Source organism: Chrysemys picta, chromosome 11, assembly GCF_011386835.1.
Source record: "Chrysemys picta bellii isolate R12L10 chromosome 11, ASM1138683v2, whole genome shotgun sequence".
Lineage (NCBI taxonomy): Eukaryota > Metazoa > Chordata > Testudines > Emydidae > Chrysemys > Chrysemys picta.
The window spans coordinates 15,865,215-15,889,612 of record NC_088801.1 but is presented as its reverse complement, the minus strand read 5'-3'; the positions used below and the strand labels follow the sequence as shown (position 1 = coordinate 15,889,612).

Below are 24,398 nucleotides of genomic sequence, written 5' to 3'. Positions count from 1 at the left end.
AAGTGGTTGAAAAGGTACATTTGAGAGTTTCTCAATGGATGAATTCTCTACACAACAAATTAAGAAAACAGAGCTGCTTCTATTTTATTTAATAATGATTCTTGTGATTGCCATAACTGGTTGATGTTTGGGCAATGAAATGTTTCCCAGTGTTTGTCTACATGTTGATATTTGCACTTTAGCATTACAACATGAATCTGATGTTTATGGTCTGAATCTGATAGAGAATTCTCCCGTTTTTAGGGACAAACAAAAGAAGAGACAAAAGCAACCAAAAACCCCAAGTTTTTTTTTTAATAGTGAACTCTTCTCTTTCTATAAAATGTAATTTCTATATCTTTGTTATATGTATAATATATGTTCACATTCTCTGTTCAATTTAAATGGCATCAGTCCATTGAAATTAAGTTACACCAGCTGAGAATCTAGCCCATAACATATATAAGAAGGAAAATAAATAGACAAATATTATAATATTTTAGTAATTCATAATATCTAAGTGAAAAAAGTCAAATAGTTTTGTAATATAACAATTCTGTAGTCCAAATTTGTATCCATCCCAATTCCATCTTAAAGTATGCAGCAGTCAAGGGCACTATAGCCTGATTGGCAAGGTATTTGACCCTTTTTGCTTAGTCTTTGAATGGTATAGTGCTTTAGCAAACAATAAATTATCTGATGATGTGAAGACAGTTGCTAGGGAGGTAAAAACATGTTAGCAGCATGCTTGGTAAGTTTAGATTTAACTTTGGACTGTAGCCCAAATTGAGACTATCTTTTAAAAGTTTGAAGAGAATGTATAATACGCTCTAGGAGTTTGATACTGATTTCTGTATTAACTTGGTATGTATTTACTTTCCATGTTGGCCTAGCATCCTTATTTCAGAATTCAGGATCAGTGCACAAATAGTGGAAACTCCATTTGTAATAAACAGTATTAATCAAAAAATAATCTGATCGGCTCTGCTCCCAAAACTATCTACCACTGATCTGTTACCTTCTATACAGTAAGACTTTCCCACCTATCCTTTGTCTATATGCCAATATATGCACCTACAATGTATTGCTGTTGCAGTTATTTGTAGGTGCAAAACTGTGAAGACACATAAAAAGCTGGTTTGAAGTTTCTTAAAAACAAACAAACCCTAAACATAAATAAACTGTCAACCGTTGAACATTTATAAAGTTATAAATGAAATTTCTATTTAAATGATAAAATGATACCGTGTGTGTATTATGATGTATACATAAACAAAGCTAGAAGACTGAAAGACCAAATTTAGGCTACGAGGTAAGAAATTGAAGTCCAGGACCTCCATGTTAGCATTCTCTGAAATGCAACCAGTTCCACATGCAGGGCCAGTTTGGAAGAACTGCAGGACCTCAATGGAATGAAACAACGGTGTAGGGAGGAGGGATTTAAATTTATTAGGAACTGGGAAAACTTTGGGGGAAGGGAGAGCCTATACAGGAAGGATGGGATCCACCTAAACCAATATGGAACCAGATTGCTGGCACTTAAAATTAAAAAGGTCATAGAGCAGTTTTTAAACTAAGGGCTGAGGGAAAGCCGACAGGTGCAGAAGAGCACGTGGTTCAGACAGAGACATCCCTTAAGGGAGGATCTATTAATGGAGATTCTCTATGTTCTAGTAAGGAGGAGAGAAGATAGAGATGCTGAAGATGATAAAATACAGGTAGGATCTGATAAGAAACAGTAAAATGTAAAAAGAGTCTCATTCAATTACATCATGTAATGGCAGACAGCTAAAAAGTGACAAGTTATTAAAGTGCTTATATACAAATGCTAAAAGTCTAAATAATAAGATGGGTGAACTAGAGTGCCTCGTATTAAATGAGGATATTGATATAATGGGCATCACAGAAATTCGGTGGAATGAGGATAATCAACGGGACACAGTAATACCAGGGTACAAAATTCTTGGAGCAGCTAGTTCTAGACCCCACAAGAGGAGAGGCGGTTCTTGATTTAGTTCTAAGTGGAGCACAGGGTTTGGTCCAAGAGGTGAATATAGCTGGACCGCTTGGTAATAATGACCATAATGTAATTAAATTTAATATCCCTGTGGCAGGGAAAACACCACAGCAGCCCATACATCATCACTATCTGAAAGTCCACAAACACATGTGGGGGGAAAACAACACAGTGACCCAACACTGTAGCTTTAATTTCAGAAAGGGGGACTATACAAAAATGAGGAAGTTAGTTAAACGGAAATTAAAAGGTACGGTGCCAAAAGTAAAATCCCTGCGGGCTGCATGGAAACTTTTTAAAGACACCATAATAGAGGCCCGACTTGAATATATACCTCCATTAAAAAACATAGTAAGAGAACCAAAAAAGTGCCACTGCGGCTAAACAACAAAGTAAAAGAAGCAGTGAGAGACAAGAAGGCATCCTTTAAAAAGTGGAAGTTAAATCCTAGGGAGGAAAATAGAAAGAAGCATAAAATCTGGCAAATGAAGTGTAAAAATATAATTAGGAAGGCCAAAAAATAATTTGAAGAACAGCTAGCCAAAGTCTTAAAAAGTAATAGCAATTTTTTTTAAAGTACATTAGAAGCAGGAGGCCTGCTAAACAACCAGTGGGGCCTCTGGACGAGATGCTAAAGGAGCACTCAAGGACGACAAGGCCATTGCGGATAGTTCTCTATCAACATCCACTCAATGTGCAGCGGCAGTTCAAAAAGTAAACAGAATGATGGGCATCATTAGGGATAGATAATAAGACAGAAAATATCATATTGCCTCTATATAAATCCATGGTACACCCACATCTTGAATACTGCATGCAGATGTGGTCACCCCATCTCTTAAAAAGATATAGGGGTATGGAACGTTTTACATATGAAGAGAGATGAATAAGACTGGGACTTTTCAGCTTGGAAAAGAGACGACTGAGGGAGGGTATGATACAAGTCTATAAAATCATGACTCTGTAGAGAAGGTAAATAAGGAAGTGTTATTTACTCCTTCTCATAACACAAGTGCTAGGGGTCATCAAATGAAATTAATAGGCAGCAGGTTTAAAACAAACAAAAGGAAGTATTTTTTCACACAACGCACAGTCAACTGTGGAACTCCTTGCCAGAGGATATTGTGAAGGCCAAAACTATAACAGGGTTCAGAAAAGAACTAGATAAGTTCATGGAGGATAGATCCATCAATGACTATTAGCCAGGATGGACAGGGATGGTGTCCCTAGCCTCTGTTTGCCAGAAGCTGGGAATGGGTGACAGAGGATGGATCACTTGATGATTACCTATTCTGTTCATTCTCTCTGGGGCACCTGGCATTGGCCATTGTTGGAAGACAGGATACTGGGCTAGAAGGACCTTTAGTTTGACCCAGCATGGCTGTTCTTATGTTCTTAAAAACAGTAATGTTGGTCAAAGGGACAAGGAATTGGAATGCAGAACAAAAGACAAATGGCCTAAACTATTTGAAGCTGAAGTTATTATTTAAGTGCATCTCTCAGTAAAAGTCAGTAGGAGGAATTTGGCTCCATAATTCTAATACTATATGAATCGTGTATTGAGAAGCTCTACTTGCGTTACTTACACATTGCACCAGCAGTTTTACTGAATCAACTCTATTCTCACTCCTTTTGCAGTTCTCATAATTAACAAACGTGGATAGCAAGTAATCTAATTACCACCAGATGCTCATACTACTGAAGAACAGTTGCTAGCTTGCAAAAAAAAAGAATGCTTTTCTTCAGCTTTACCCTGATTTTCTTTTTCTAAAACTGCAGTTCAATCACATTTTATTTCAAATTAAATGAATTGCCTAGATCAGGGGTCGGCAATCTTCGGCACGTGGCCCATCAGGGTAATCTACTGGTGGGCTGCGAGACATTTTGTTCACGTTGACCATCCGCAGGCACAGCCCCCCACAGCTCCCAGTGGCCGCAGTTCGCAGTTCCTGACCAATGGGAGCTGCGGGAAGCAGCAGCCAGCACGTCCCTGCAGCCTGTTAGGCTGTTAGCCTCCACTGAAAGTCAGTATCTTCCACTGCTGTATGTAGTGTAGTTGTAGCTGTGTCAGTCTCAGAATATTAGAGATCTCACCCACCTTGTCTCTCTAATTGAAAGTCAATGTGAGTTAGGTGCCAAACAGCCATCTTGCCTTTAAAAAAATCTCCTCCTTTGACTTTAAGAATTCCATGTTCAAAAGAAATTACTCGAAATATTAGGCTCATAAAAAGATACCAGCAATAACATCAATCATTTTTTTAATAAAAATTGTGTATAATTCTGCTTGTGTACTAATTCTTGAGGAGTATTGAAGCTCATTTAATTTATTTTTTCTCATAAGTCAGACTGAGACACCTGCTATTTTTCTAGGAGCTGGTTAAATAATTCAGTGTGTGAACAGCAAATTGCCTACGTTGGTTTACATTAATAACAACATTAATATTTTTGCTTGTACATCAACAGCACATTTTTTAAAAAATCCTTGTAAATAACATAATGTTTTGTTGTGCTAGACATATGGGGGAAATCATGGCTCCTCAGAAGTCTGAAGCAACACTCCCATTAACTTCAGTGGGGCCACAATTTTACTAAAGATGTCTAAATTTAATCACATGAGCAGTCCCATTGTAGTTGATGGGCTGAGTGTTAGGCACATGCTTCTCTATCTTGCTAATTTCGGGCCACACCTGCTGACTGAATTTCTTGCACCTGATGCATCATCCATGGGAAAACAATTCTTAACTATTTTAAAATTAGAAACATCTATATCATACAAAAGAGGTTTTTTTTAAATCGTTCAATGTCAGCAGTCCTTTTAATTTAGTTCTCATGAAAGGTAGTGAAAGCCATAGACACTTAACTCATACAGTTATTTGCAAGATAGCTATAGGATGGATATGTTTCAGAATAGATTGCCTTCACTTCTCCAAGGCCACCAGTTTATTTCATATAGGCCAATTGATGGTATCAACTTTCAGTTACTACCAACCTGAGTGTCACTTGAAGCAGTGGATTAGACAGGAAATTTTTTCACATTCCATTATCAACCTTTTCCACCATCCAGTCTATATCCCAATTAATATATTGTCCTGTCATCCAAATGCACAGTGGATAGACTTATAGTTAACATTTACCAGGGCATGGTATAAATACCTTACCACAGTATACCTTTTAAATTTCATACTACATTCTGCATACCTTTTTATAAATATAGGAAATACCATGTCATATATAGGAAATACTACAGTACTGTATTTTATTTAATACTGTAAGGCCTGGTCTACACTACGGGGTTAGGTCTAATTTAGCCACGTTAGGTTGATTTAAAAACGAATGCAACAATGCAGTCCACACAACCAACCCTGTTCTGTCGACCTAAAGGGCTCTTAAAATTGACTTCTGTACTCCTCCCCGGCGAGGGGAGTAGCGCTAAAATCAACTTTGCTGGGTCGAATTTGGGGTAGTGCAGATGCAAATCGATGGAATTGGCCTCCAGGAGCTATCCCAGAGTGCTCCATTGTGACCACTCTGGACAGCACTTTGATCTCCGATGAACTAGCCAGGTACACAGGAAAAGCCCCGGGAACTTTTGAATTCATTTCCTGTTTGATCAGCATGGCAAACTCAGCAGCACAAGTGACCCTGCAGTCCCCCCAGAATGATAGAACGTAGAATGTTTCTACGCTCCCTCTATCATTTCCGTCCCTGAGGTTATCGCAGATTAGAAGGCGAAAAAAACCGCACTCGCGATGACATGTTTTCCAAGCTCATGCAGTCCTCCCGCACTGATAGGGCACAGCTGAATGCATGGAGGCATTCAGTGGCAGAGGCCAGGAAAGAATTAAATTAGCGCGAAGAGCGGAGGCAGGACGCGATGCTGAGGCTAATGGGGGAGCAAACGGACATGATGAAGCATCTGTTGGAGCTGCAGGAAAGCCAACAAGAGCACAGACCCCCGCTGCATCCACTGTATCCACTGTATCACCCCCTACCCTCCTCACCATGTTCCATAGCCTCCTCACCCAGACGCCCAAGAATGCAGGGGGTGGGGGGGGGGAGAAGGCTCCAGGCAGCCAGCCACTCCACTCCAGAGGATGGCTCAAGCAACAGAAGGCTATCATTCAAACAGTTTGATTTTTAAAAAAATGCCTTCTTTTTTTTTATGTACAAATTTCCTGCAGTTTGTGGACTGTGTTGTTAACTGAGACCGCATTAAATGTCTATTACCAGTTGTTCAAATAAAATTAAAATTCATGTTTGGCTATTCAGTTCAAAGTAAAGTTCTTCTATGAAATTTCAAAGGTATTGAAACATTTTGTGATAGTGAAGATTTCATCTCCTGCCATGTCCTGTGTGATATTAAAATATTTTACAACATGGGAGGCAAAACTGATTACCAATATAAAAGCTTTCATTGTTTCTCTTCAAAGTCCTAGCAATTTTAATAAGTTATATTTTGTTGTTACAGAAGGAACAGCTAACTAAAAATATAGTTGCTAGAAAGCCTTGAAGAGTAAAAGCCCAGAGGACTTATTGGAGCATCCTTGGCATAACAGCAGTTTCATGAAGTAGTCTGGCAAGATAACTCTATGTTTATCGAGAAACAATCCTTTTTTTTTTAATTTTGGGTGCTGGTTTACTGCTTAATATGTTTCAAACAAACTGGTATGGAATAGACTGGGGTCTATTGTCCTGTCATTTAACGCCATGAAATCAGATTAAATGTTTCACTCTGTAGTAGGAATGAATATCACTAACATTTTACTCCAAGTAATGACACAAAAATGAATGAAGATTTGCGTGTGTGTAAAATAAATAAAGGGGCTGAATCAAATCCTTCTTTTCGTTTTCCTTTTCTTTTCACCTTTTAACTGCTTTGTCCTGTTGCATTCTAAAAGTCACAAATGAAAGAAGCTTCCACCACTTCTCCCAGGAGCCTATTGCGTCACCTAGTTCAACTTACTTGTATTCAACTTTTCCTGACTTTGGGCCAGATCGGTTGGTGTAAATCAGTGATCTCTGTCACAGAGTGAGCGGGCCCTTTAAGGGGGTTGGGGCACAGCAGCCTTTGTGCCATTTGTAGCCCTCTTCCCCAGGTGACAAGAATGAGTCCAAGGGCCATGTGATGGGATCATGTGACTCAGACCCAGACCTGCTGGGAGATATAATGGGCCCCCTGAATTCAGGGAGCCAGAGTTCAGGGAGCGTCTCAGAGAAGTTGGAGGGTTGTATGAACTGATCTGCAAAAGAGTCTCCTTCTCTACCACGTAGAGACCTGGGGAGAAAGAAATACAAGGAGACCCCAGCAGAGACTGGGAAAGGAGTTCTCTGTACCATCTAAAGGAAAAAGCTTCGCTGGAGCTACCTATAGTAAGATGAAAGAGCAAAACCCTTTAGATGAGTGTAATGAACTGGGTGACCCTGTAGAAAAAGCCTGGGGATTTCCAGTTTTAGGATGAACTGTTGTTTTATGTTAACAACCAGCACCCAATGGGGGGGAGTAATTACAAAGCACCAGTTGGGATGGTTTTGTTTGGTTACAGAAGTAGAGAAACAAGCAGCGGGAGGAGGGTACAATATCAAATTGGGAATAGGGTTTGAAAGTATTACATATTCCATTAAAGTCAATTGAGCTATACCAGCTTACATCAGCTGAGAATGTGTCGTGCTGAGTCTAAAATTTTTCCTGTGTTAATGTTGTTAATGTTAACTCCTAGCTAAATCTCCAGGTTCCAGATGGAGCAATTCATCTCCCACCTTTGTGTCCACATCCATTTGATATTTATGGACTGTTATGGACTCTTCATTTGTCAAACTGCAATATGTATATTTAGTTCTTTTAATCATTCCTCCCAAATCAGTCTCTAATCAGTTTAGTTGATCTTCTCTGGCCTATCTCCCTGCTCGGTCCCTTCTGAAGTGCTGGAACTGGATTAACAGCACTTCCAAGAACAATGCTGCATTCTATTGCTGTACTATTGTGCGGAGAAGGGTGCATAATGGTTAAAATTAAAGTCAGTGAAGACTTGGAAGATCTCTGTGGTTTGGTTATAGAAAGAAACCAGGCACAGGAATGGAAAACTTTTGCTTAGAGGGCTGGAAATGGGAGACCAATACAACCAGCACCAAATCGTGGCATTTGGATACCAGCCTGCTTTGTGGATGATACAGTATGATATATTTTGGAGTCCAAGAAAGCATGATGTGGGTGGAACAAGAAGGGCTATGCAAACTGCACCATGCTGTGTTTGGAGCAGATGCTCCCCTTTCAGTGCCAAATCACCACTGCAAGCCAGGGTGGGGGCAGTAGCCTCACTTGCCTCTCTGATTGTCCCAAGCCCATGTGAGGAAGCACAAGACAAGGGGAAGCAAAAGCCTCTTTGCAGGAGGGTCAGAATAATCTGGTCCTGAATCAGGATCTGCTTGACTTCAGTGAGACAGCTCATAACAGGATTGGGCCAACAGATAGTAAAGACTTTGGAATAGAAAACTTTATAGATAATAATATTCTCCTCTGAACAGTCTTTCAAAGTTTAAATCCTATTGCAAAACAAAGATATTTTATGAAAATTATTCATGCAAATCTAATATTCCAAAAGGGCAGTGGAAACCTTTAGTTTATTTGATGGATAACATGTTTAGCAATCTTGAAATTTCATCTGTATCTTTAATATCTTTGTAAATGACAATTTTATTTAATTAGCTAACACTTAATTAGACAAAGATTTGTCTAGCATCTCCTGTTCATTAAATTAGAAAGCATTTTCTATTTTAATTAACATGGCATTTTCTATAATCAATTTAATGAAATGCCATCTGCAGTTCTAATAATATTTTGTGCAGCACCACATGATTGACATGTGTTGATGGCACCATATCAACTCCTCTTACATTCATATCATTAAAAAAATAAGAAAAATTAAGGACCCTGTCCTTCAAACACAGCTGTGTATTCCATAAAGCTGAATTTTATTTTTACAAACTGTCAGAAAAAGTTATAACAATCCTTAATTTAATTCTATTACCAGTATCACAATAGCGGAAGCCCCATTCTGTTTAGGCACTATACCTACCCTGTAGTACCCATATCTCAGTATGAAACAGCCTCTGCCCTAGAGAGCTTACCGTCAAAATAAACAAAACAGACTTTATTATATTGTACCCATTTTGCAGATGAAGGCTGGCATTTGTAAAGGATTTTTAGTGGGATTTGATTGCCTAACCCCCTAATCATAGAAAAATAGGAATGGAGTGGACTTTGGTAGGTCATCTAGTCCAGTCCCGTGCCCTTGACATGATTTGTTCTTAACAAATCCATGTTGTCTGTTACTTATCACATTATTATCTTCTAGGTTCTTACAAATTGATTGTTTGATTATTTGCTCCATTATCTTTCTGGGGAGTGAATTTAAGATGACTGGTCTATAATTCCCTGGCTTATCCTTATTCCCCTTTTTATAGATAAGTTCTATATCTTCCCTTTTCCAGTCCTCTAGGATTTCTCCGGTCCTCCACAAGTTCTCAAAGATCATTACTAATGGCTCAGATCTCTCCAGCCAGTTCCTTAAATATTCTAGGATGTATTGCATCAGGCCCTGCTGACTTGAAGACATTTAACTTATCTAAGTCATTCTTAACTTGTTCTTTCCCTATTTTAGGCTCAGATCCTACCTCATTTACACTGATGTTCTCTGTTAATCATCCAATCACTGCTAACGTTTTTGGTGAAAACTGGAAAATAAAAAGGCATTTAAGACTTTGGATTTTGCTGTGTTTTCTGTTATTTTCTGTCCCTCCTCATTGAGTAATGGGCCTACCCAGTTCTTGGCCCCCTCTTGCTTCCCATATATTTATTCAATGTTTTCTTGTTACCCTTCTTCGCTAGATAGTTTAATTTGCTTTGGCCTTTCTAATTTTGTCCATGCTTGTTTCTTTTTTTTTTTTTTTTTATTAATCCTTCGTAATTTGACCTAGTTTCTATTTTGTGTATGATTCTTTTGAATTTCAGATTACTGAAGATTTCTTGGTTAAGCCAGTGTGGTCTCTTACTATACTTTCAATCTTTGCTGTGCATTGGGATAGTTTGCTCTTGCGCCCTTAATAATGTTTTTTTACAAAAGTGTCAACTCTCCTGAACTCTTTTTTCCGCCTTAGACTTGCTTCCCAGGGGAATCTTACCTACTAGTTCTCTGAGTTTGCTAACATTTGACTTCTTCAAGTCCGTTGTCTTCATTGTGCTATTTACCCTCCTACCACTCCTTGGAATCATGAACTCTCTCATTTCATGATTGCTTTCACCCAAGCTGCCTTCCATCTTCAAACTTTCAACAGTTCCTCCCTGTTAGAATGAATTCTAGAACAGCCTTTCCACTAATTGCTTTGTCCTCCTTCTATAGTAAACAGTTGTTTCCAGTGCATTCTATTAACTTGTTGGATAATCCAGTGCCCTGCTATCTCTTGAGCTCGGATTTTCCATGTCGTATAAGAAATGTGAAGTGAAGCCAGCAGCAATAGTTTTCCAAGAGTACTACCTCTGAGAGTTCTACCTCCGCAGAGTCATACTCATCCTCTATCAGCCTGGGAAGTAAGAGGGGTTTCCAAACCTTCACTTTCTACACACAGCCATGACATTTTCAGTGCATACTGTGAAGCACCCTATCCCAGCTGTTTTTAAAGTCTGGGTCCACACTGCTTGGCAAATATCTCCAAAATATAGCACTGAGGAAAAAATACCACCCAAGAATTCCAGTTACTAGACTGTTTGAGTATCAGGGAGCGTGCCATGAGTACTTACTATGAGTAACTTGAAATAGTGAAAGAGTTTCTTGAACACAGTGAAATATGAAATTGGATTCAGCACTAATTATCTAAAGCTCAGTTCATTTCATTTCTATCTAAAATAATTAGTCATTATAGATACTGGCTCAAACTCTATTTTTACCCCGGGATAATTCTAGTGACTTCATTTCAAGTGATAGAAGTATAACTCAGAACAGAATCTGGCCCATTTTCCCCTTCCAACAGAAAATTGTTTTTAGGTAGAATTGAACAGGGATTTTCAAACAGGCTGAGCATTCACAATGTCAAGTGAAGCCAATGGGAACTGCACGTGCCTGAAAATTAGGTCCATGGCATGTAAAAAGTGGAACAGAATAAAGAAGTAGTAAAGTGGGAGTGTGAATTTTTAGAGGGGCCTGTGTATGTGTGTGTTGAAAGAACATGGAGGGTTTCTACATGTATTGCTTTGCATTTTGTGATGTTTTGTCTTTGACACTTTATGGAACAATACGTCTCAGACGAGGCACACGGTAGATCTGTGCCTCTTGCCAATAACACTTGCAGAACCTTTAGAACTAGTGAACCTCATTAGTCATGCTGTCACTTCACTGCCATTTCTTTCCAGGCTCATCTCAAAGCTTTAGCTGCATGGCACAAACGAAAGCATAGGCACTACTAAAATGTTATTAATGTAAAAAATGATTCCGTAGTTTAGAAATATTGGGGCTGTGCCTTTGCATATTGAGTAATTGCATCGCAATGTGCGGGCTAAATTCATGACATTGAAATCTGCATTCAAAAATATAATTTAAATTGCTTATGTGAATTCCAACAGGATTTAATGGTCGAAGCCTTCCCCGTCCGCTGTTCCCTATAATGTTTTGCAATCTGCTCTTCCAGCATAGACAGAGGCTGGAGTAACATGGATTGTTAGCATTTGCTACAAATTGTTCATATTCTTTAGCATTCTTCTTTCTGTCCCATAACATCACATTTTATGAAGGATCTGCTTCATTTGGTTTTCAAATGAATGCACAGTCATTGGATGCATCTGCTTTTTACATATTCCGTTCCTTCCTTTTTTTCCAAATGCGGTATATCACCTGCTCCTGAGATAGATGCGGATTGTAAATCTTGCTCTAGTACCAATGACTTTTTTAAAAATCCTTTTTCTTTAATTTATACATAAAAATAGGAAAATGTAGATGCAAGTATGGGGAAAAGGATATATTTAGGGTCAGATCTTGTCCCTGTTAAAATCACTGGGTTGACTTCAGTGAGCCAGGATTTCACCCTTTGTCTCTTACCACCATGGGGTGCTTCATGTGTCTTCCTCTGCTCTCATTCTATAGATACCCAGCCCCAGGTAACACAGGATTACATCCTATAGAAGGGAGAAAGGAACTCTTATAACTGGGCAGCCCCTCTGGGACTAGCAAAGCCTCTGCCAGCTTACACTCCCCAGAGCCAGTTGTTGAGGGAGTAAACCCTCAGTCACAAACCACCTCTTCCCCCACCCTGGTTACGTTGTTTGATTACCAAACTGACTTCAGTGGTACTAGGGGAGCACATCATGCTCCATACTAAGGACGAGACCAAGGACAAGAGTATTGTCCAGGTGGAAATAGGAGTTGTTCAGTGAGTTAATAGCCTGATATATTAGACTGTGGATCCTGATTGTGCATGTGTGGTGGGAGGGGCAATACTGAGGATGGGGTTGATGCTGCTTTTTCTCCTCTTTTGGATGGGACAGTATTTGTGGCATGCCATTCTTCCTTTTAACGTATTGTTAACACCCTGCACTGGAGCTACTTACAGCACTCAGGCACCCATCTGCAGCGGGGGTGGGTGGGTGGTACTTCTTCAGTTGCATATGTAATGCTGAACTCCTCCCCAAACCCACTTTTGAACTAGTAGAACTAGACATGGAGTAACTGTAGAAGGCCCTGGTCGCACCTCTGTAACCATGGGCATCAGAACTTCATAACTGACCAATGGACTTTCTGCCCTCTTGCATGTGTGGACCCTCCTTTGCCCGCTGGACAGTGGAACAGAAAAAAAATTGGAATTCCTGTGGCCATCTAGGGCAGGCACCCCAAGGGGAGTGGGCTGATATCTGAAGAAGGGGCCCATCACCTCTTGGAGCTGTGGTGAAATGATGTATTTTTAAAATGAACAAATACTGGGGAAAGGAAGATTTGGGCAGAATCTGTATAGAAGTGGGAGAGACAAACAATAGGAAATTTAAAATTACTGAGCCTAGGGTCATTTGGTGAAGGCTATAGCTTGACAGAGCATGGAAAATGTACATTGGTATAAATGAATTATGGTAGAGAAATTTCATCAGACCTCATACACATATCTTTTACCCACTCTTAGTTTTTGTCACTGTTTCAAACCTATCCAGTGTTTGCTCACTTTATAGGAACTTTATAAATATTGTTTTTCACTGAGTGTTTAGTAAAATGCTCTCATGAGTATGTAAAAGAGGGTTTGCTCCATTTATCAGAACTGCCAAAGATAGCTAGTTAATATTTGTAAAGTGCTCTGAAGTTGAAATATGCTGTAGAAGTACTAAGTATTATTATTATAAATGCAGAAGCAAAGCAGTACAACCCTTGTTTCCCAAATTCTGCTCTGAGGCTGTTTCAACAGGGAACAACTCTGCCTCTAAAAAGTTACAGCAGTGTGATTATAAGGTTTAGACATTTGAACATGACAGGTTGGTTTTCACAGTATGGAAAAATAACCTGTAGTTTCCCATTGTAGCTTATAGGATCAAATAGTATTGTGCAACACTGGCATTGCTGGCTCAAGTGAAATTATTGTGATGATCATACATGTATTTGCCATTAACAGTTAAATTTGAGATATTTGAATTGCCTAACTATTCATCTGGCAATCAGAATTCCCAAGACTCTCTGCAAGACAAAATAGTGGTAAAGGGCCAGCTCCTGCAATTAGATCCATGCATGCTGAGCTGTGCACTTGAGTGGAGTTCTGCTGACTTTGATAGGGATCCACACTGTGTAGGGATCTGCCCACCCAAAGTCAGTTTTGAAACTACAGCTATAATCAATAAGTTTCTTCTGGGGGAAAAAAGACCCTTTTCTAACCATGTCACTCCCCACATTCCTTTGAATCCCTCTCTGTTCACCACTGCATCAAGTTCTAACTTCTATTCTGCAACTTCATGTCTCTTTGTAGGTCTTTCCCTCTTGTTGCATCTACCCAACCTCCCTCTGCTCCATTACAGTGATGTCCTTGGCTTTTCCCACCTGTTTGTTTTGTTCCATGGTGTCCCAGTACACACAGAATTTTCTGTCCAAATTGGTCTGTGAAGCCATATCCCTCTTCAGATCTGCCCTTTAGGCCTACTCTTGCCATGATGTCTACCAGAAAGCTGACAGCCAATGATGGTTTGATTGAGGGGCGATTGGGGATAGTGCCTTTCAGTTGGTTAGGTCTAGATGCTATCTTGACCATCTGCTAAAGTAAGGAATGGCACATTGCTGCTATATACAGGGAGAATGAATTGTGACTCCCATGCTCCTTCCGTGTTCTGACAGGTAAGTAAGTTACTTAACTCCTTTTAGAAGGAGCAGCTTACCTCCTTCCTCTACAGCCAGCCAGCTACTGTGGTTGGTGAGTTTTGGAATGGAGCCAGAGCTCCTTTCCCATCTGCACCCAATCCTTGTCCATTTCCTTAGGGTGGGTATCAAGCACAACCTCTGCTCTCTCCTCTGGTCAGAATTACAACTGGTGTCCTTATTCCCCTTCACAGCTGTGTGAGAACTATAATAATCTAGCCCTTATTTGACCAAAATAAATATTCAGAGAATCTGGACCCATCAAGAACCATCACACTATGTAAGAACTAACCTACATGTCTATGTGATCTTATAGTCCTCTCTTTCACCTCCCTCTTACATTTCAGCTACCAGTCAAAATATCATCATTATGTTGAGTGGCCATCAACTGCTCCATTATCTAGTCTGCTAAGTGTTCTTTATCATACAGAGTGTCATTCATTGGATTGGCACTTTCATATAAATTAATGATGATTGCCCATGATTACTATACTTACATTCAACACTTATGCAGTGTTTTTACGTAACATGCTCTCTGAGGATCTCAAAGCACTTTATAGACATTCATTTAATGAATGCTTGTCCACTAAGGTATAATTATATCCAATATGCAGATGGAAGACTGAGGTGCAGTCAGCATCCAGGAATGTTCAGTCTGAGAAGTCCTGACTTCCAGTTCTCTTTGCTAACCACTAGGATAACATTTTCTTCCAACTTGACAAATAAAAACAAACTCTTAAATTAATCTTCATTTAGACAGTTCACCATTTCACTGCTGCCTCACATGCCATGTATCTCTGGCTAAATGGACTTCTGGGGCTACATATTGTGCCGCTGATCTTGTAAACACTTATGCACTGATATAGCTTTGCTGACATAAGTAGTTTTAACTCATGAGAGGGTACTTAACATGAGTGAAATTATTCATGTGCCGTTGTCTTTGTAGGATTGGGCCCCAAAGCATGGCCTTCGAAGTACATTTTTCCTGATGTATGTGAGGAAGCAGTGAAATGGTTTATTGAATTAAAGGAGATACATGTAGTATCAGGTACATCCCAATGCTGTTGTTAGGTGGCATTGCGCTAAGGCCTAGGAGTTCTAGTCATGAAACAGGACCCTGTAAAGTAGTTGCTAATGGAACATCAAAGTTTTTTGTTGTTGTTTGTTGTTTTTAAATGCAATACACCAGCGGGACAGAGGAATCCTTTCCCCCATCTTGTGTGTGACTTGTGTATATACATTTTACATTTTTCAAGCCAGGCACCAGGTCTTGCTATATAACATTGACTATCACTATGGGGCTCTAGTCTTGGTTGGGGCTATTCCGTGTTATTGAAGTACAAATGACAAAAATAATATAAATTTTAAATCTTTGCATGCCAGTATATTATGAAGGTATTACTGGCTTGCAAGGAAGCTGTGAACAATAGTTGCCTGCAAAGCATTGTTTCTTATTAAAAATGTATCATGTTCTTTTTTAGAACTACAGCTATTAATTCTTCACTTCACAACCTTCCTCATTTTCACTTCTGAACCACAGATACAATAATCCTGACCAAAACTCTGTCAATCCCACCTCAACAAAGATAGAATATTAGATTAGTGAGGTCTCCTAATTAAACTTCATTAATTTCACAAATCATACTGGAGCATATTCACCAGTATTATACACTCTTAATTTCTGTACTGTCAAACAATACTAAACTAGGTTTCTCTACATGAATAAATAAAGCATATTTTGTGATGCTGTAACCTTGAGTATTCCCCCAGTCATGTTTGCTTGTTAGTTCATAAAATTCAGTAATCTGTAATACGTTTCTCAGACATTACAGTGAGTTAGTGGTGTTCTTTTCTCTATTTCAGCGTCATTTTTAGCCTTTCCTATAGGTTTACTTAAGAACTTTCATTATAATTCCTGTTTTCAAGCTATTTATAACAAAGGAGTTATATTTGATTAAATATTGTGTCTGCAGGAAAGGTTTAATCAAAGCCAGGAAGCTAGGGTCTTTCTCCCTTTCTGCAGGTGTGTTAGGGCTAGTCAATATCTAGCCCTATGATTTTACCCAGAAACGTCATCGGGTTATACCCTAAAGTATTTAAAAACATTCTGCAAATGTATTGCAGCCTTAGATTTCCTTCAAAAACGAAAAGGCAAAACTAAGGGTAAATGCTGGATCTATTGATGACAATAGTAAAACTCCCATCAATTTCAATGTGGGGGAGGTTAGAATTTCATCCTGGTATCTCTTTTTAATGGTGAAGATATGTTAGACAAAACCTTGGGGTTGAAAGTTAAGGCTGACATACCTTTCTTAACCCATATGCTTTCATAATAATCACAGTTAATGTATCTTTACATATTGTAGTTTTGTCTGTAGTTTGAATGTATTTTTATAAATTATTCTTTTGTAATGGTAACTAAAAGTAGAACAAGTTCTTGAGAGACGATTTACTCACATTGCAGACTTTAACATGACATTTTTTTTATGTATGTTGTAAGTAAACATACCGTAACAGATCATATCATATCTATGTCTTAATCCTTTTCTGCTAGTGTAGTGTAACTCATTCCTTTGATTTACTCATGTTGCATCATCTATTCCTAACTGGAATACAGAACAGAAAAATGTAAGATATAGTCTGACTGCAATTTATTAAACCAGTAGCGGGAGATTCCTTTAGTATTTATAAATTAGTCAAGTGAGAGAGAACCTAAATGCTTTTATTATACTTCTGTCCTTTTCCTTTAAATATGTCTGCTGCCCATTACCTGTAGTGATAGTATCACTTACAGGTGATAGGGCAGCAGACGTGTTTAAAGGAAAAGGACAAACGTGTAACAAAAGCATTCATATGAGAAATGGAATGTCCAGCGTTTGTCCTGCAAAAACCTTACCCGCTAGAAAGGCTCTTCATCATGTGAGTCGTCCATCGACTTTAATGAATCTACTTGTCTTACAGGGATGTTCATGTGAGCAGTTTTCAGCCTTGAAACCATATGCGTAATGGTACTTGCTTTGCTCACAGGAGGGTGGACTCTCTGAACTCACAGGAATGTCCCCACTGAGGATTGTTCCCCTTGAATCAGATTAACAGGATTTGGGGCATAAACAGTTTGATCTATTTAATGGTCTCAACTCAAGCAAACAAAATAGATATTATGAGTGAGGTTCATTCCTCAGTTTGTTTGCACACATTTTAATGTATCAGTGTGTCTTGCAATTATTTTGTTTATTAAATATGCCTGTTGTCTCTGCAGATGTATTAAATACTCAGTGTTTTTGCTAATTGATAATGCCTTTATTGTTGCAGATACAGAAGTGGTGTATAAAAATAGGAATGGACATGTTGTTAAACTGAATGTAGAAACAAATACAACCACGTTATTATTGGAAAATACAACTTTTGTAAGTAATACATACTTATTTTACGCATTAAAATTGTATGTCACTTTTAAATGGCATCCAGTTAATAATAATTTGGCATTTGTCTATAACAGACAAAGAATATAGTGCTTAAAAATGATATAGAATCTATTTAGAATAGATGATATTAGAGATGGAAAATACCACCCATTCCACTGTTAATGCGAGATTTTCCAATCCAGTATATTATCATTTGCTTGGCAGACAGTCTGATAGAGGCCTTTGAAGGCTGACTTCTGCTGTGCTGCCTACAGTTAATCTAGCTGATGGGTATAATAAGTAGAGTTGATCATAAAATGGGGGGGGGGGATATTAAAACATTGAGAAGTTTTCCATGGGTGGTTTTTGGTCAAAATTTGAAATAAAAAAAAATCAAAATTTGAAAAATTAAACCATATAGTTGGTTGAAAAATGTGGAAAATTTTGAAAAAAAAACTCAGTGTTTTTTTCCATTTTGTTGACATTACTATAGATTCAAGCAGCTCTCATAATTAAATAAAGAAAAAGTATATATTTCTCAATTCCACTCACCTCTCTCTACTTACCTGTTGCTCTGAACTTAGATTGTGTGCTCTCTGGATTTCTTGTGAAATGCCTTGCAAGTGGCAGGGTGCTCCCTTAATAATAATTATTCTTAGGATACTTTTTGATATTTAGCTCAAGTTTCCCTTTGTTCTATTTCATCCCATTATGCCCAGTGATACTACCTGTAATCCTCACTTCATCAAGCCATGCGGTACATATTTCATCCTTTTCAATTCTTCCTTACAAATCTGTCCCTACAGCCCTTTGATCTTTTATGTTGCTGGTTTCTGAATTTACTTCAGTTTTTGGGGACGAAGGTGCCCAGGACTGAATTCAAGACTCATTGTCAACAGAGCCGCATGGCAAGGGATTATCTCCTTCCTGGTCTGTGTTGTGATGCCTTTGCCGATGCAGCCCAAAGTTACCTTGGCTTTGTTTGCTCCCTGTATTTCATTGTAATGTAACTTCCTTTCTCCCCCACCTCAGGAGCATTTTCTGTTCAGGGGCACCAGGCCCCAGCCAGCTGCCTCCTCTAAACACTTCAACTAGTGGTAGGAGAACAGGAGCTCTTGGGAATGAACCAATCTCCAGAAGCAAAGGACTCCCTTAGCCACTGCAGGGGGCGGGGTCTGCATTTTCTGTTGGTATAGGCCTACAGAAAATGTGATACCCTTCTGGACTGAGCAGGAGACAGAGGGGAGGGAATTGTCTGAGGGGTGTGTCTGTGAGACCCAGTGTCTCCTGGGTCTATTTCTGGAGTGGTGCACCTTGCATACCAGCCATGCCTCATGGCTCAATCTGACATTGAGAACGGCTGGCATTACCAATTATAAATAAATGTCTCTTTTTGTCCACTTGAGTAAAAATGCTCCTTTTCCATATGGAAAAACACCATATTACAACAAATTGATGTGGACAGCAGCCAAACACTGCAAATGCCCCCTCTTTTCAGAGGGTTGCTCTTTTCTGGGTTTGCATGAGACGGGACCAGTTCAACCTCAGATCACCCAGACTGAGTTCAAGGCACAAGACACACACTCTTAATTAGAAGTTGGCAACTGATTAAAGATGCCTAATACCCAACCAACAGTCCAGCCGGCCTATATATGGAACAGAGGCAAAGAATAGAGAGATGATGTGTCTGTTTTCCACAAGAAGCTCATTTGAATGCAGTATGTGAGCATAGTAAAAAGTTGAAAGCACAAATGAGGTAGATTCTACCCACTGTCACATATAAGTGGAATGAAAAAACTGTATGTGGAGCAGAACCCTAAACATGACTTGTAGGTATAATAATAAAAGGGAATTTTGCTGTACCTGACAACTTTCTGTCTGTGATGAATACACAGCAAACAGTCCTAACATGGGGTCATAATGAAACAGAGGCAGGTTGCAGAATTGAAATTCAAAATACTCCCACTTCTCTAAGCTCTCCCCTCAAAAATGCTCCCCCTTCTCCACACTGCTAGATGTACTCTTCCAAGGCTAAACTCCCGAATCACTAATCATAATTCCTCTCTCACTGTCATATCTGCTTAATCATTAGTGCATAAATAGAAATGGTGCTGGCTTAACACCCTGCAGAGCTTTCCCATCCTAGAGAAGCCACTTTTCAGTATGAAACATTCCTCCACTTTTCATTCTCTCTCTCTCTCTTTTTCTGTCCAAATAGCCAATAAGGGGGTAAGTTTTTCTTAGTGAGGTTGATAATTGCCTATTAGAAATCAGACTGCAATAATAAACTTCTTTCAGGGACACAACCAAAGAGGTAGTCATGGCTCTTGGTTGCTCTCTAAATTGGCTATATTTGAACCAGAATCTTATAAGTGAATATCATCTTACTTTATTACCAATCCCTTGATGCATGCAGGCCCCTAGTGTGCAGCTCAGAGGTTCTTGCTTTACTCCCTGGAGATTGCCATTTTGTGAAGAGTAAGTTTTCTTTTATCCTACTTAGTGTCACTTTCTGTCTAAAATGCACAGGCAAAGCCTTCTGAAAAGCCTTTGAAAGACATTCACTGTGTTCCCTCTCCATGTATATCTGCCAGCAAAACTCACTCAGCACAAAAAGGCAGACTCTGGGCTCATTAGTAAGTTCTGTGTTACGTGCATTATAGAAAAGGTTTTTTTTTTCCTTAAGAAAAATACCACTTTAGTTTTTAATCAAGGTGTAATGGTGCTGGAATTTATTAAGAAGTTCTGGTGTTTTCTTCTTTTAAAGTCTCTATTTCTCCTCCAAAGAGAATATCTTTTAAAATCAGAGGGGTAGCCGTGTTAGTCTGAATCTGTAAAAAGCAACAGAGGGTCCTGTGGCAACTTTAAGACTAACAGAAGTCTTGGGCGCATAAGCTTTCGTGGGTAAGAACCTCACATCTTGCATCTGAAGAAGTGAGGTTCTTACCCACGAAAGCTTATGCTCCCAATACTTTTGTTAGTCTTAAAGGTGCCATAGGACCCTCTGTTATCTTTTAAAAGTTTCTATAGAAAATAGCAGGGTTTTTTCTAAGTGTCCTATGGATTTATTCAAAGACTGTCTTAAAAATTACTATAATTAAGCCATTTGTCCTCTCCAAACATGAGTAGAGAAGACTGAATACTTTATATAATCAGCCCATTAACAAAATAATCTAATCGTTAACAAAATGTATTGATAGGGAAAAAATTACAAAACCATTTCAAGAAGCACCATAAATAGCCTATCTCTGCAGGTTATTGATTAGATGCATTTTCTGAACTATATCCTTCAACTTCAGTGAACCTGTCAGAATTAACCAGTGAATAGTGTGCCATCTCTAGCTGGCCAGTAAACAGTTAATACTCTAAACCAGTGGTATGCAAATGTTAACAGCTGGAAGCTAAGCAACTTCAGTAGTCCATGGAGCCAAAGAGACTAGAAACTAATCAACACTAAACAACATGGCATCTTGAATTTATATTGTGATGCTGTATCAATGTGTGATGGCAATACATTCTCTATTATTTAGCTAATGTTCCTGTCACCCTGGAATGTAAGCTCCTGCTCACCAATTTAGCAGTCAGCAGCAAATCTTTATTCTTATTACACACTATAATTCCAAAATGATTTTGGAGTCATACCACATTTTTGTCTAAATAAGGTTGCCATTTTTCTGACATGCTTTTTTTCTCCTTTTTTTAACAGACTCTTTTTACTGTCATTTCCTTTAAAACTTTGTCAATAAATGGATTAACTGTTAGTAACCCAATCATAAATGCAATTTCAGAGATGGCTGCATGAAGGAACAAGAAAGGGGGTCTGCATGCTTGCTTGAACTCATGAAATGCATGCAGATGGTCTCTCATCTTTCTCCCATCCCTCACCATACTACCAGCATGGCTGCCCTCACCTAGATTATATAAACCCCAAACAAAAAACAATACAGGAAATTGCAAATATGAAAAAAGAATAGGGACCCAGTGACCCATAATCCTCTTCCCAATTCATAGCCATTGAAAACAACCAACGTCAACATTTCCCTTCCTTCCACTGCTGCCCTCCCAAAAAGACCACTACAAATTAGTAACTGCAAATATGGCAAATGTATTAATTCTCAAAAACTGCTAGGATCCATCTACCACATGTGTGATGATTAAGGATGTGGGAAGAAGTTAGAAACATAAATAAAATAGGGGCTATGCTTTAAGACCTACCAGTTCCTGGCCCATTCACTTTGGTGCTACCCAGTCTCCATCCACATGTTAGCTGATTGTGCATATCTTGTGACTGCAGTGGAAAGTCTTAACCTTGAAGGATGACAGCAACAGAAAGGCGGGGGGGGGAGTGGGAGTAATTTATGCATCACTATTCACACATACAGAATTGTTAAGAGAAATCAATCCTGCTCTTTGTGACCAGAGGCAGGATTCAACAGCAGGAAGGCCATCAAAGCACTTGTGTTCCAGATAGGAAACTAGGTGCATCCTAATAAATTTGTTAGTCTCTAAGGTGCCACAAGTGCTCCTGTTCTTTTTAGGTGCATCCTGTGCAGAGTGTGAAGGGGATAATAGAGAGAAAGGAGAGTGTTTTAACTCTCTCTAACCTCAGGAGAGACCTGCAGACCATTCATTTTCACCTTCCATTGCTAAGAGGACAGGGCATGGAGTTATGAGAATCTCTGCAAGGAAAAAAAAAACATGGCTCACGAATAACGCTAAGGAACTATCTATATTTATACAAGGAAATACCTTGTGCTTATTATTGTAATACAAATAGAGTAATGATATTCTTATTTGAACATCACACATTAATCACAGAAGCACAGAGATGAGTGGTCCTAGGTCACAGAGTGAGGCAGTAGCAACCTGGGGTACCACCAGGAGTCTAGACTCTGTCTTTTGCTGTAGCCACTAAATCAAACAGCTTAACTCAAACAGCATCAGATCACCTCAGCAGAAAAGCATCTGGGTGGGAGGAGACATTCTCTTACTTCCTTTATTGCTGGTATGGCATTTCTTTTTTTCTCTTCCCACTCCTTGTAACCTTCTGGCTGTAGAGGAGCAGGGCAAATGGAAGGAGGAGTGATTCATTCCCCCCCAACACTTCTGCGTAAAAGAAAGAGTTAGTTTCTCCTCCTTTTGTTGATCTCTCCACACTCCACTAACTGTATGCATATTATCATATATACAGCAGAAGCCGTAGGATCAATTTCTGGCAGCATGGTTGGAAGGAAGGAAATGGGTTTAACTGGACAAGGGAGCCCTTTGTGCAGCCAGTTTAGTTCTGGAATTATCCCTGTTATGAAAACTTGCCTTTCTGAGTCACACTTAAGCTGCTGGAGTGTTGATTGGATGTGCAAGCTCTGAAAGTCACATAGAAGTACCTTGTGCCATGTATTCAAAGTCTTGTGTGTGTGATGGGCTTGAACTCCAGACGCTAATAACAAAGGACATTAGATGGTAAGAAGACTTATCCACTCATCTACATCAGAAAGGTCTATATTGCTGAGAAATGTCATGTTGCTTTTGGTGCATTTTTAACTTGCAAATCTGTGCTCATGAGATGGGTATGGAAAAAAGTGAGTCATTCCAAAGTGGTGCTTACTGTCCAGCAAGCATTCAAGAGAATGCCACATCAAATTAATGCAGTCCCTCTACTTTCCTTGCCCTTTAGAGGACTAATCTTAGAAATATAGACTAAAATAATTTGGATTTATGCAGTTGCCTCATCATGCATATTTAATTATCCCAAAATTATGTTCTAGTTTGATCCCCTCACATAGTTAGGGGACCCTGTTAAAAATATGAATCTCGTGTGCTTATGTTTACCCTTGCTCTTCAAAAATCCACCTTCCCCATGGCCCTGGTTCCCCTGCCTTTTCAAGAAAGCTTAATGTCAGGCTTAAGAGCCTCTGTCCCGGGTCTCATCCAGTTAATCTGTTTAAACTGCACAAGTTTCCAGGGGCTTCCCATTTGATGTACCCCAGAGTGTATTGTGCTTCTAGTATGATATTACTGTGGGCCATCTTTTGCACGTGGATTGATAGAGAGGGATTACTTTTTGCTGCCTGCTAATTAGATGCATGGTGTCAGATGGGTGAGCAGAGCAGAAATAGTTTTGGCTCATGAATCACGATTAGGCACTGTGGCAACCCAGCTGTAGAAGCCCTGCAGAGGCCTTGCAGCCAAAAGCACAGAATTAGAATTTTAGTCTGAATGAAGCTTTTGGCAGTGAATATTTTTGTGATATTTCACATAGAATTGTTCACAGTAAGCTTTCCTTTATTGTCACTTCCCTCTCTCTTGACGGGAAACTCAATACAGCATCATAGTGTAATTATAGTTCTTTGTTGATTATCGTAGCTTTAATTGCAAAAGCAGCTTACATGGTTCTGTTTTATTTAAGAGCTTTCCACAAAAGATTAATGAGTGAATAATAGTAAATGCTTTAAACTACACTTTATACCACACAAATATTACTCACTTTTGCAACATGGGGTGTTTTAATGACACTTACATGTTGTGAATATGTTATGAACATTAGAACATCACCCACATATGCACTTCTAAATGTTAAATAACCTCTATAGCTAATTTATTTTATATTATGGTTTATTAGTGCAGTGCAAC

The 24,398-nt window shown here is 39.0% G+C and overlaps 1 protein-coding gene across 4 annotated transcripts in view; it reads left to right on the top strand.

Annotated features, from left to right (window-relative positions):
* The window catches only part of DPP10 (dipeptidyl peptidase like 10), a 391,015-nt gene that overhangs the window by 178,403 nt on the left and 188,214 nt on the right, over positions 1 to 24,398 (top strand). For all 4 annotated transcript variants that reach the window (XM_065561599.1, XM_065561598.1, XM_024099766.3 and 1 more), the window contains one exon: positions 17,677 to 17,771. In XM_065561599.1, coding sequence (XP_065417671.1) covers positions 17,677 to 17,771 — 95 coding nt within the window. The remainder of the gene's footprint in view (positions 1 to 17,676; positions 17,772 to 24,398) is intronic.